Source organism: Hyperolius riggenbachi, chromosome 7, assembly GCF_040937935.1.
Source record: "Hyperolius riggenbachi isolate aHypRig1 chromosome 7, aHypRig1.pri, whole genome shotgun sequence".
In the NCBI taxonomy this organism is placed as follows: Eukaryota; Metazoa; Chordata; class Amphibia; order Anura; family Hyperoliidae; genus Hyperolius; species Hyperolius riggenbachi.
In genome coordinates this window covers 255,166,033-255,178,404 of record NC_090652.1, presented here as the reverse complement: position 1 = coordinate 255,178,404, position 12,372 = coordinate 255,166,033, and the positions used below count along the sequence as shown (strand labels likewise).

Below are 12,372 nucleotides of genomic sequence, written 5' to 3'. Positions count from 1 at the left end.
TCTGACACTGTGGTTGTCCTTGGCAGGTTTTGGTGCGCTGTATCAATTGTTATTTATAACGTGCTTGGGGGAGGGAGGGGGCAATGTAAAACTTGCACCGGGGGCCCATAGCTCCTTAGCTACGCCACTGCTGATAAGGAAAACAAAAGGCTAACTTTTTGTTTCCAATAGCATTTTAGTAGGAGGGCTTTTTGGTCATTTGTAGTCCCTTACACACTCCTAGGAGTTCTGGGTCACCATAAGCTTGCTGTGTACTCTGTAACTCTGGGTGTTTCAAGTCCTACCCCATAGAGCCACATTAATCTATGCCATGCACTGATGAGAATCAATCAATCCGAAACAGTCTGCATGCATGTTGCATTATTGAGGCTCTGTAAGCTGACACATCATTGCATTCCAGCGGTTCTGGAAGTGTGGTTAACTAACAGGGACAACAAAGGATGATTTGCATATTCAGCAGGGATACATCATATGCTCACTGCAATCTGAATCATCGCAAATACCTTCTGTTTTTAAGAAGGCAAACTTCTGTTTCCCATAGCATTTTAGTAAGAGTGTTTTTGGTCCTTTGTAGCCCCTTACACACTCCTAGGAGTTCTGGTTCACCATGAGCTTGCTGGGTGCTCGGTAACTTTGATTGGACTGATAACAAAGCATACTGCTGTGCTATCGTATATCACATGGCAATGCAATGCACTAATGGCAATCTCTAATTATTATTACTAATGGTTTATAAATCGCCAACATATTCCGTGTCCCTGTACAAAGTAAGAAACAAGCACAGGGTACATATTAATGCAGAAAATGGTGTACACCAATAGACAAAACACAGAATTGGTTCAAAATACAGAATTGCAGCAACAAAATACAGTAAATAAAATGTACAATAAATTGCAGGACACAAAAGGGTAAGAGAGCCCTATTCTTGCAAGCTTACAACCTAAAGGTTTCTATGCAAATTAGGACCCCCTCCAATTGAGTGAATATTTTTCTGAGTTTTCTCTCGAGTTATTGTCTCATCTTATGTTTAAAACACATTTTGACTCTCAGCAACTAGCAAGTTAAAAGTATTAAAAAGTTTTCAAAAGAGAAAATCACACTTAAAGTGACACTGAAGCGAAAAAATTATGGTATAATGAATTGTATGTGTAGTACGGGTAATTAATAGAACATTAGTAGCAAACAAAATGGTCTCATATTTTTATTTTCAGTTGTATAGTTCATTTTATAACATTGCATCATTCTCTAATATTTGCAATTTACACTCTACACTCAGCATTGTAAGGGCTCTTTCACACTAGAGCCCTTTTTCAGCATTTCAATGCAAAGTTGAAAATTTGCGTTGACCAGGGTAAAATTAAAGTCCATAGACTTTCATCTTACCTTTCACACCCAACACTGCGTGTCGATGCGTTGCGGTATGACGCACCCAGGAGCATTTTATCGTCGGGAATTGGCGTTTTCCAGTCAGGTTAATTAATTACTACCGCTGCTACTCAGCGTCGCACCGCAGATTCCCGACGACACGCCACAGCCTATTCAACACATGCAGGAAATGGCTCCTGCATGCATTGTCTAAGAGCCCTAAATGATTTCACAGAGCAGGCCAGTGAACTTTTGAACTTTACTCTGTAGAATAAACAAAAGACAGACACTTGAGATAATAAGCTTTAGAAGACAGAACTGTTTGACTTTGAAGGTACATACACACGTCGGATTTTTCCAAACGACCCGTCGTTTGGACGTCAATTCGGGCGTGTGTACAGTCAGTCGTTCAGCTGATAACATTCGGGTCGTTTAGAAAAATCCGACGTGTGTTTGAGCCTTGAAAGTCATGGAACTCAGATAAGCTCTTTTGCATAGATAACAACTGGAGTTTCTTAAATCTCTCTTTATTTCTTAGCTGTACTACGCATACAAATCATTATATCATAAGTTTATTTTCACTTCATATTCCCTTTAAAGAGAACCTAAAGAAGCACCAGTTTAACTTACCTGGTGCTTCTTTCAGTGCCCTCTAGTTTTTCTGGTCCCTTGCTGTCATTCCAGGCTGTTCCATTCAGCAGTCCTGCCCCTCTGAAAGCTCTCCATCACCCCTGTGGCTGGGAGCGTTCTGCACTTGTGCAGTAAGTAAAAATTGCTACTGTGCAAACACAAGAAGGCCACGGGTGCACGATCAAGGAGGCGTGTGGCTCCAATCCAGGTCCCTCTATTTGACTTGAGTGGGTATCTTCTGGCCAGGAGCATTAACATGGACAAGCTCAACCACAATGGTCATGTGTAAGTGTGGTCTGCACATGACCAGTAGAGGAAAGTGCTTGTGTGTGGAGGAACTTTCCTTAGTGCATGAGCACTTCCTTTTGCTGGGCATGCATCGATTTCACTCGTGCATGCCTTGTGCAGTTGTGCTCATCCATGGCCATGCTCCCGCCCAAAGGATAAAGAGGGATCCAGCGCTAGATTGGTGGCATGTAGAAGAACCCAGGAAGCCTTTGGACCAACCAGAGGTGGAGATGTTAGTATCAAACTTGTTTTTAAATACACTTTAAGATTGCTTTATTACAAAGCAACTGCCACATGCTGCTAAGTTTCTTCACGGAATCTACCGGCTTCCTATATATAAATAAATGGAGCAACTGATTATAGGAAGACCGCCACTTTTCATCGCTAAATTGTGTTTGTTTACTCACGTAATTCCACTTTTGGCCTATCTACACTTTAAATATGACTTAAACTTTCCCCCCACAAACCCGCTCAGCCATCTTAAGTGTGGTCCCGTGCTTCCTACTCACTTCCCCTCTTCTACCACCCCCCCCCTCCCCACCCCCAATACTCATCAGCATCCCTAAAATTCCCAGTGGTAATGTCACCATGTTAACATATGGAGGCGTGCCTTCATGTCATTGCAGCAGCATGACCTCCCACAGTGACATCTGGGAGGGGGAAGGATGCTCATGCCACTCATCTTCTGCTTTTTGAGACATGGCTGTTACAGAAGAAGACCTCCCACCCAATATATAGTCCCTGCTTTGGCATGCTGAATAATCAGATTGTGTTAAGGGTGATGGATCAGCATGATAGGTGGGCAACCAGCAGATTTCAGAAAAAGCTCAAAAAGTCATCCTGCATGTACTTCTCAGCACAGGTTTCTTTTAACAAAGAGAGACTGCATACCTATACACATAGGCTAACATAGGATAACAGAACAGTGAAAACACTATTTGAGCATATGATATATAGACTATGGATTTTATACATTAATATTTTTTCCTTGTTTTTCATAGGATTTGAATATTTGCGTAAATAAAATGATTGATTCCCCAGATGCTGTTGGAAGTAATCGTTACTCAAACTTGTATGGCTGCCGCAGAAGTACAGGTAACATCTGCACACTTCCACTGCTGACTGCCTCATCTGTATCTGCAGATCGCTGCATAGTCAGCAGGGAATACAATCATTGCTCTGCTGCTTCCTCTATGCTTACTGCAATCCCATCACACAGGGTTAAAATAATAGGCTTTATAAAGGTCCATACACAGGCCTAATTAAACTCGGCCGAGGCAGACAACCACCTCTGCAGAGAATCCAGCGTGTGTATGGCTGCCACCGATGCCCCCCCAAACTCTCGGCCGGCGATCTGTTCTGACAGAACACTTCGGCCGGACAACAGGAGACTGCATTGGTTTCCCCACTTATCCCGTCTACCGTGTGACGTCACTCCCCTGCTGCTCCGCCCCCCCAGAACAGAACAGAACACATTGCTGGCTAGCCAGTGACGCATCTGCACAGCTTCACCCCTGCAATGTCGCATTTTACTGCCTATCAACTGCTCATGGAAAAGAAGCCTTAGTGTAAAAAGGGGCCTTAGCACTAATTGACCCACCTGTACAAACTTTAGAAACAAACCTATAAAGTAAGTTCAGTACTATGTTGTGTTTTAATCACCATTAATGGTTTGCCCTCCAAAATGGCTGCACCACTGTGTGTTCATGAAATGGTGTGGCCTGGTTGGTTAATATGAATCCCTTATATTGCCTCCTCCATGTAGATGGTAGTTTATTTTAATTAGCTATAGTATTAATATTCCTATTTATCAATAGCATGTCATTTTGATTATGTTCTCATTACTTTTGATCTTAATTCTTTAAATTATGCTACCCAGCAGAGGCTCCCCACAGAAACTTAAGTACCGTGTGTGATTAGTGCTGGAGGCAAGAGCAAATCGGAAATAGTTCTAAATTGGATCTTGGCACTGAAACAAGTTAATTAGCAGCATTTTACTACAACTGAATATGTGCATAAGTAAAATGTCATAAAAATAGCTATGATATTTGCCTTACTGTATATCCATATTTCAATCTGCTTGTTGCAGTGGGCAGGGCAATCCTACAGAGTCATAGATAAAGGAGACAAGCTTATGGTGCTATTTGTACAGTAATAGTTGCAAGTGTGGCAATAAACCATCTGTCCTGCTTCGCCAGTGATTGGATAGGTTTGCTTGAATTTCGAACATTTAACTATGTCAGGACTTCAGGGGCGTAACTAGAGGGAAGCAGCCACTGTGATCGCAGTAGGGCCCAGTGCAGTGGGGGCCCCCATTACTAACCTTCCCTTCCTCCTATACAGGGGACTATACTTCAGATCAGGTGTTTTGTGGCCACAATTGTTATGGGTGAGAAGATCCTGATGGCCACACTTGTTTATGACCCTTGTGAGATGAGCCCCAAGGCCTTGATGGGCACCAAGGCGAGGCAAGAGAAGGGTGTACACATTGGGGGGTTACATCAAAGTTTTGTGGGGGGGGGGGCACATGAGTTGTAGTTACACCCCTAGTCAGAATGCAAACAGTTAATTATTCTGTCATATCTGTGTCTCCTATTGTAGCAAAACCTGTGTATGAAGGTGGTGGAAAGGACGGATCAGTTCATTTGGGCACCGGCTTGGGAAGGCATCTGATAGACGCCAAATGTAAAGTTTTGGTAACTGGGCAATTGATTTAGGCACATGATGCGGCCGATATTAGCTGATCAACTATGGTTCGACTAGCCGATCGACCGGTCATGTAAGGGTCTGTCGTAATGCTGCAGAATCGGGGATATCAGGGTTAATAACTAACCTGCTTGCATGTTATCCATTACACAGTTAAGCAGGTGAGTTATTAACACTCCCCCCCCTCCCCCCCCCCCCCTCCTAAACCTGTAGCATTAAGACAGAGCATTACATGATAGAATTTTGCACTGTAAGTATTCTTTAATTAATTGTTCTGCTCCCTCTGCCTACATCTCAGTGACACTGCGGCTGTCATAGGCAGGTTTTGGTGCCCCATATCAATTGTTATGTATAGAATGCTTGAGGGGGCTCAATTTAAAAATCATAGCTCTTTAGCTACACTGCTGTGAGGTACCACCATTTACATAGATTCAATAGATAAAAACAGCAAGTGTTGGCTGCATGCCAAGGAGATAGACATATAAACCTACAAGAAGTCAAGCTACACAGACCTGTACCTCTTTTAACCACCCCCACCCACTGGGACATTAACCTGTTTTTATTAGAACTTCAGGGTTGCATAAAGGATCTTAAAGAGGAACTCCAGTGAAAACAATGTAATAAAGAAAAAGTGCTTCATTTTTACAATAAATATGTATAAATGATTTAGTCAGTGTTTGCTCATTGTAAAACCTTTCCTCTCCCAGATTTACATTCTGACATGTATTACATGGTGACATTTTTACTGTGGGCAGGTTATGTAGCTGCTGCTAGCTGTTTTGGCTGTTGGAGACAGCTGTAAACAGCTAATTCCTGTCTGTGAACCTTGTTACATTGTAACAAACTGCCAAAAGTACCGTGGTCCCAGAGCTTCTTGTGGGAGGGATTTCAGCACAAAATCAGTCATACAGCGCCCCCTGATGGTCTGTTTGTGAAAAGCAATATATTTCTCATGTAGAAGGGGGTATCAGCTACTGATTGGGATAAAGTTCAATTCTTGGTTGGAGTTTCTCTTTAAACAAACATCACAATCCTGGTTTGTTTGTTTCTGACCCAGTAACACTTCAAGATTGAACATACTAAATCCCCATGCACCAAAATCTGGTGCATGCAGACCAGTGTACCGATGAGTAAAAATATTGTATTTAGGAGGCCACACTTTAGAACAATAACACCACCAAGTGTGGACATCGTAGTCTTCACACCCATAACAAGTGTAGCCACAAAAACACCTGATCTGCAGAATAGTCTCTTTTATTAGAGGGAGTGTAGTAATAGTTGAGGCCCCCTTACAGCTCTGAGCCCCCCTGTGGTCTCAGGGGCAGCTCCCCTGTAGGTACGCCCTTGCTATGTTAAGCTAACAGGAGGGGACCACTGACCCCATTTATCATTAACATGCAGTGCTGTTTTCTCATTTTTTTCCAAGACAGTTTAAACACCATGCTCACCTTTAGCCAGGCACATGGGCATGGTTAACATCTGCAGACTTAGTGTCAGTTAGCTGGACTAGAGTAGGTGGATTTCTGTACTTGTATGTATATCCATATTGACAGCTCTTATAACTATGTCAATCTGAAGCTTCCTTATTTTTTGTGAATATTGGGGTTGATGCACTAAAATTTAGTTTGCCTGCTATAGAAGTTGATAGCACTCTCTCCTTGCAGCACTGGGTCCCCGGTTTGTATGCCAGCTGGGCCACTATCTGCGTGGAGTTTTTAAGTTCTCCCCATGTTTTAGTGGGTTTCCTTTTGGGTACTCTGATTTGCTACCACATCCCAAAAACATACGGATAAGTTAAATGGCTTTCCCCCTAAATTTGCCCTAGACAGTGATGGACATATGACTATGGTAGGGATTAAATTGTGATCTCCTGTGAGGGGCAGTTAATGACAGGTCTTTGTACTCTGTTGGCACTATATAAATACTAAATAATAATATAGCCAGTGCAAGAAGCTTCATAAACTGTTTGTTCACAATTAAGTTGCTATGTTAACATGTGATAGTTGTCACTACCCATCTCTATCTGGCTAAGTCACTACTGAGCAGATGCTCTTTGCTCTCCAAGGTGCTGAACTTTTTCAGCTCCAAGGAAAGAAAAAACCTAGGGTTCCCCACTAATTTATACAGCCATAGCAGCCGGTAACAAGCTTAAGGCCAGAAACCCACTAGGAGCGATTTTTAAGCGCTAGTGATTTGAAAAGCTCTTGCTAATGCAATGCTATGGGGGCTTTTTATAAAATCACATCGCTCAAGTGGGATCACACCCATAGCATTACATTAGCAAGAGGCTTCAAATCGCAAAACGCTCAGAAAATCGCTCCTAGTGCGTTTCTGGCCTAAATTGGATTGCTCCCTAATTGCGTTTAGCATAGTCTCTCCTCACTTTGACCCTGTCTATTTTACACATTGGTTGTTGTTTTCTGTAAACACTGGGGTTTGTTCACAATACTTACCTTCTGTATTATGTTATCTTACTTATTTTCACCTAAACTGTCAGGACAAAGAAAATTTATAGAACATTTATATTGCACTTTTCTCATGGCGGACTCAAAGCGCCAGAGCTGCAGCCACAAGGATGTGCTCTATAGGCAGTAGCAGTGTTAGGGAGATTTGCCCAAGGTCTCCTACTGAATAGGTACTGGCTTAATGAACAGGCAGAGCCGAGATTCAAACCCTGGTCTCCCATGTCAGAGGCAGAGCCCTTCACCATTACAGGTAAGGGGTCCCATTCATTTAACTGTTCTCCTGGGTTCTCTCCCAGAAGATAATTTTTTAGCTCATCTAAAATAAATTTCAGCACCTAAGAACAGAAAAGTACAAAAACAATGAATCAGTGCGCAGTCCACAACAACCGGTTCACAAACACAGTATAAGCTGCTGGTGTAATTGTTGCTCCAACAATAGTCCACAGTAAAAACAAAAAGTCCAAGCAATCTGCGCTGGAGGTTTCTCCTGTAAGTTTCATTTGTCATCAGCCCCGCCCATACTGCTAATCAAAACACACTCACCAAATCCAATGATCCTACAAAATGATCATATGTGCTTTTACTAGGTCCTTGCCATCTGGTCTCTGATAGGTTCCCGTCGATGCTCTCTCGGTAGCAGATTATCTCCTTGCATGCAAATATATAATGAACTCACAACAGTGTGATACCGTATAAAATATTGAATTTCTCCCTTAAAGAAAACCTATACTGAAAATTAAAAGTAAAAATAAACATACACAAGTCATACTTGCCTCCCGTGCAGTCTACTCCTCAATCTATTTTTTCTCTCCTGCGTCCTGTTTGTCCACTGGGATCAATAAAATTCTCCGTCCTCCATTTTGAAAATGGCTATTACCCCATAACAGCTTCCTGGTCAGCACACAGTTAAACTGTAACATCCCCCACTTGAGCCATAGGGAAACATGGACACATCAGTTCTCCTCTCAGCTGTAACTGACAGCAACTGATATATTTCAGTTCTGACAAAATGTTGTCAGAACTGGAAGGGATCATTGTAAGAAGAAAATGGTGAGCTTCTGAGAGGAACTGATGGCAAGGTAACTATGTAATGTTCATTTGAAGTTACCTCATGTGTTTATTTTAAATAATTTTACTCAGTACAGGTTCTCTTTAAATTCACGTTTAACCCCACAGGCTATTTTAACCTTCCCACCAAGAGCAATTTTCACCTTTCAGCGCTCCCCCCCATTCATTTGGCCATAACTTTATCACTGCTTATTAGACCTAAATGATCTATATCTTGTTTTTTTGGGGCCAGAAATTGGGCTTTTTGTGTGTGATCCTTATTTTCTGTAATGACTTTATTTTGTATGCATTCTATAGGGAAAAACAAGGAAAATATGCAAAAATACACTATTTCTCCAATCCCATCTACTATAGTTTTAAAATAAACACATTTTTTACATAAAACCCACACATTTTGTTTGTCCATTTGTCCCGGCTATCACAACATTTAAATGATATTCCTAGTACAATGTACAGTATGAAGACAATATATTATTTGGAAATAAAAGTGTATTGTTTTTTGTTTTGTGTTTTATGTACCCCCTCAATAATTATAAGTCATTTTTTTGCTAAAATAACAGAAAAAAACCCTTATTTCATACATATTAAAAAGTCCCCAAGGTAACTATATATATATATATATGTAATTTGTTATAAAAAAAATTGTCACTGTTTCTTTTTGGTAACTATGAGTTTGTGAGTGTGGGGGTTTAGTATTGGTTAATAACCATAGTATTAAAAAAAAATATTTTTTATTTTAATTTTTGGGCACAATATGGAGCCATACACTATCCTGGGTTTTGATCATTTTTTATTATACTTTTTACTTTTATTCTTATAAATGCACATGGGTTCTGATTGGAGTCATGTTCATTCATCTATATTCATATACAGGCACTTTGATTGGCTCAGGGAACGCATGTTCCCATTCACCAGTCTCCTAAGTGTAAGTCCCACTGTGAACGAGCGGCAGGATTTACTGCTACATCCCGTTTGTTAGTGAGGCTCAAACTGGACGTACCGGTACATCCATTTTGAGTTAACTGGTTAAAACGCAACACAAATTCAATGTATATTTATCACAGGCATACAAAAAAGCACAGGCATTAAAGATAATTGGAGACTGCCTCCCAAACGACCACTCCATGCGAATTGGCTGCTGGAGTGTTTCCCATTTACTCCTCTCATTCCTGGCTTGCTAGCGTTGGCTGTACCCGACCAGGTTCGTCCACGTGACACTTTCAAAGGTTCAAACGTCAAAGCTTATGTCATGGGCTTAAAGCAAAGCTCCGCCACAAGCTCCACTCATACTCTCAAAACTTTCTCCTTTGCACCTTTCTTCATTGAGGTTCCATATGAGGATATGGACTAGTCCAAAACCTGTCACGTTTGTTAGATTTTTACTGCCCACTGTAAGTGACAGCAACATAGGAGAAAAGTAATGTATAGTGCACTTTACTGTGGAAGACACATACTTGTCATACACATACACAAGTATTTTACATTTTTTTTTGCGATAGTCGTCCTTTTCAAAGTTTTGACATGCATCAGGTGTGCTTTAAGGGCCGAGCCCATTTTTATGGAAATTAGCTGCATTTGTCACAGATACAAAGTTTTCATTACAGTTTTTCCACCACTGTGTTTCATTTTAGTGCTGGTTATAGAGACACTGAAGCGAAAAAAAAATTATGATATAATGATTTGTATGTGTAGTACAGCTAAGAAATAAAACATTAAGATCAGATACATCAGTCTAATTGTTTCCAGTACAGGAAGAATTAAGAAACTCCAGTTGTTATCTCTATACAAAAAAGCCATTAAGCTCTACGACTTTCAAAGTCCTAGAGAGGGCTGTTTTCTGACTTTTATTATCTCAACTGTTAGTTAACTATTTACTTTTTCTCTGCCAGAGGAGCGGTCATTAGTTCACAGACTGCTCTGAAAGAATAATTTTGAATGCTGAGTGTTGTGTAATCTGCACATATTAGAGAATGATGCAATGTTAGAAAAAGCACCATATACCTGAAAATAAAAATATGAGAATATTTTCTTTGCTGCTAATCTTCTAGTAATTATTCATAGTACACAACCAATTCATTATATCATATATTTTTTTTCGCTTCAGTGTCTGTTTAAGTCCACAGTTCTCAAGCTGTAAATAGTAAAATAAAAAAATAAAATAATAAAGTATACTGTCTAATTTTAAAATGCTGTTCTGTCAACTCTGATTATTTCCTACAATGAAAAGTTGAAACCAGCTTTTTTCATTTTTAAACATTATTAAAGAATGATTTTGTTCTGACCCATAAAACCATTGTTCCGTTACAGGCTCAGAAATATTTATTGAAAAGAAGCTAAGAACAACAAGAAGACGTTGTCAACAACCCAAAACGCTGAACAGCCCCGAAGATAATATGTACTACAATCAAATTAATGTGAGTTTCCATAGCTGTAGAACATGATGGAATGATTACTCTCTGGTCAGAGATCATCTAAGCTTTTGTTCAGTTTATTAGCTGCTCACTTCACTTGCATGCACTGTATGGTCCATAACTTAACTTTAAAGCAACATGAACAGAGTGAATATGTTGGATTTCATTACTGAATCCTATTTAAAGGTGTTACGTTCCTGACTGTTGTGCTGACCTTTGTTTCTTTTTCTGTTCCCTGCCTCAGTACGTATTTCAAAAGCTGCATCTGATATATCTCCATCCAGGCTGTCTAATTTGTCATGCCTAACTCCAGTTCATTTCCTAGTTAACTGAACGGCTAAACATATTTTGCTTAGAAGCAGAATTTGATGTCTCTGCAATCTGTAGTACTTAAAGGATACCCGAAGTGACATGTGACATGATGAGATAGAGATGTGTATGTACAGTGCCTAACATACACATGACTATGCTTTGTTCCTTTTCTTTTTTTTCTGCCTGAAATATTTAAACATCAGGTATGCAAGTGACAGTTTCTCTCCAGTCAAGACCTAGCTAGCGTAATCCTCACTGATAAGGAATTATAGCCATAAAGCACTTTCCTGGAAAAACAGCTTCTGAGAGCTGAGGAAAGATAAAAAGGCCAATAATTCATATACTTTAGCTTCTGAGGCAATACACAACAAACCTTTTTTTTTTTTTTTTTTTTTTTTTATAGCTAAATACAGAAAATAAAACTGATATTCTAAAAAAAGGCAATTTTAGAAGAAGAGTTTTCGCCTAGGAGATATTTTTTCATCTTGTATGTAAAATAACTTTTTCAGCACTCTGCAATTAAAAAAGTGCCAAAAAGTAGGTTGAAAAGTACTGAAAAAAATATTCTGAGTATTTTCTTGCTTGCTGGAAACGTAAAAGTCATTTTATTTATAATGTAAAAATCACCACCTAGAAAACTTAGGAGAAAAAGGGGATTGGATCGGGCCCACAATTGTTTATCTCATCAGTTTATTTTCACCGTAGGTTTCCTTTAAGGTACATACATGTGCTAGATTGAACTCGGCCGAGGCCGTTCATAAAAACCGGCTCTGCAGAGAATCTAGCGCAGGCTTGGGCAAACTTGGCTCTCCAGCTGTTACGGAACTACAAGTCCCACAATGCATTGCAGGAGTCTGACAGCCAGAAATCATGACTTATAAAGGCAAATGCATTGTGGGACTTGTAGTTCCGTAACAGCTGGAGGGCCGAGTTTGCCCGTGCCTGATCTAGCGTATGTACAGCAGCCCCTGATCCCCCTATGGCGTGTCAGCAAGTGAACCGCCTGGCTGAGTGACTCGGCCGAGCCCTGGCTGAAGGCATTATCCTTCCCACTTACCCTTCCCTCTCTGTAATGCTCCTCAGGCACTGCTCTATCAGCTTTGCTCCTGCTGCTGATCATGTCACTA

At 40.4% G+C, this 12,372-nt stretch overlaps 1 protein-coding gene across 9 annotated transcripts in view; it reads left to right on the top strand.

The window, feature by feature from the left end:
• Positions 1 to 12,372, top strand: part of MYO3B (myosin IIIB) — a 394,939-nt gene that overhangs the window by 368,294 nt on the left and 14,273 nt on the right. For all 9 annotated transcript variants that reach the window (XM_068245545.1, XM_068245547.1, XM_068245546.1 and 6 more), the window contains 2 exons: positions 3,285 to 3,378; positions 10,830 to 10,936. In XM_068245545.1, coding sequence (XP_068101646.1) covers positions 3,285 to 3,378; positions 10,830 to 10,936 — 201 coding nt within the window. The remainder of the gene's footprint in view (positions 1 to 3,284; positions 3,379 to 10,829; positions 10,937 to 12,372) is intronic.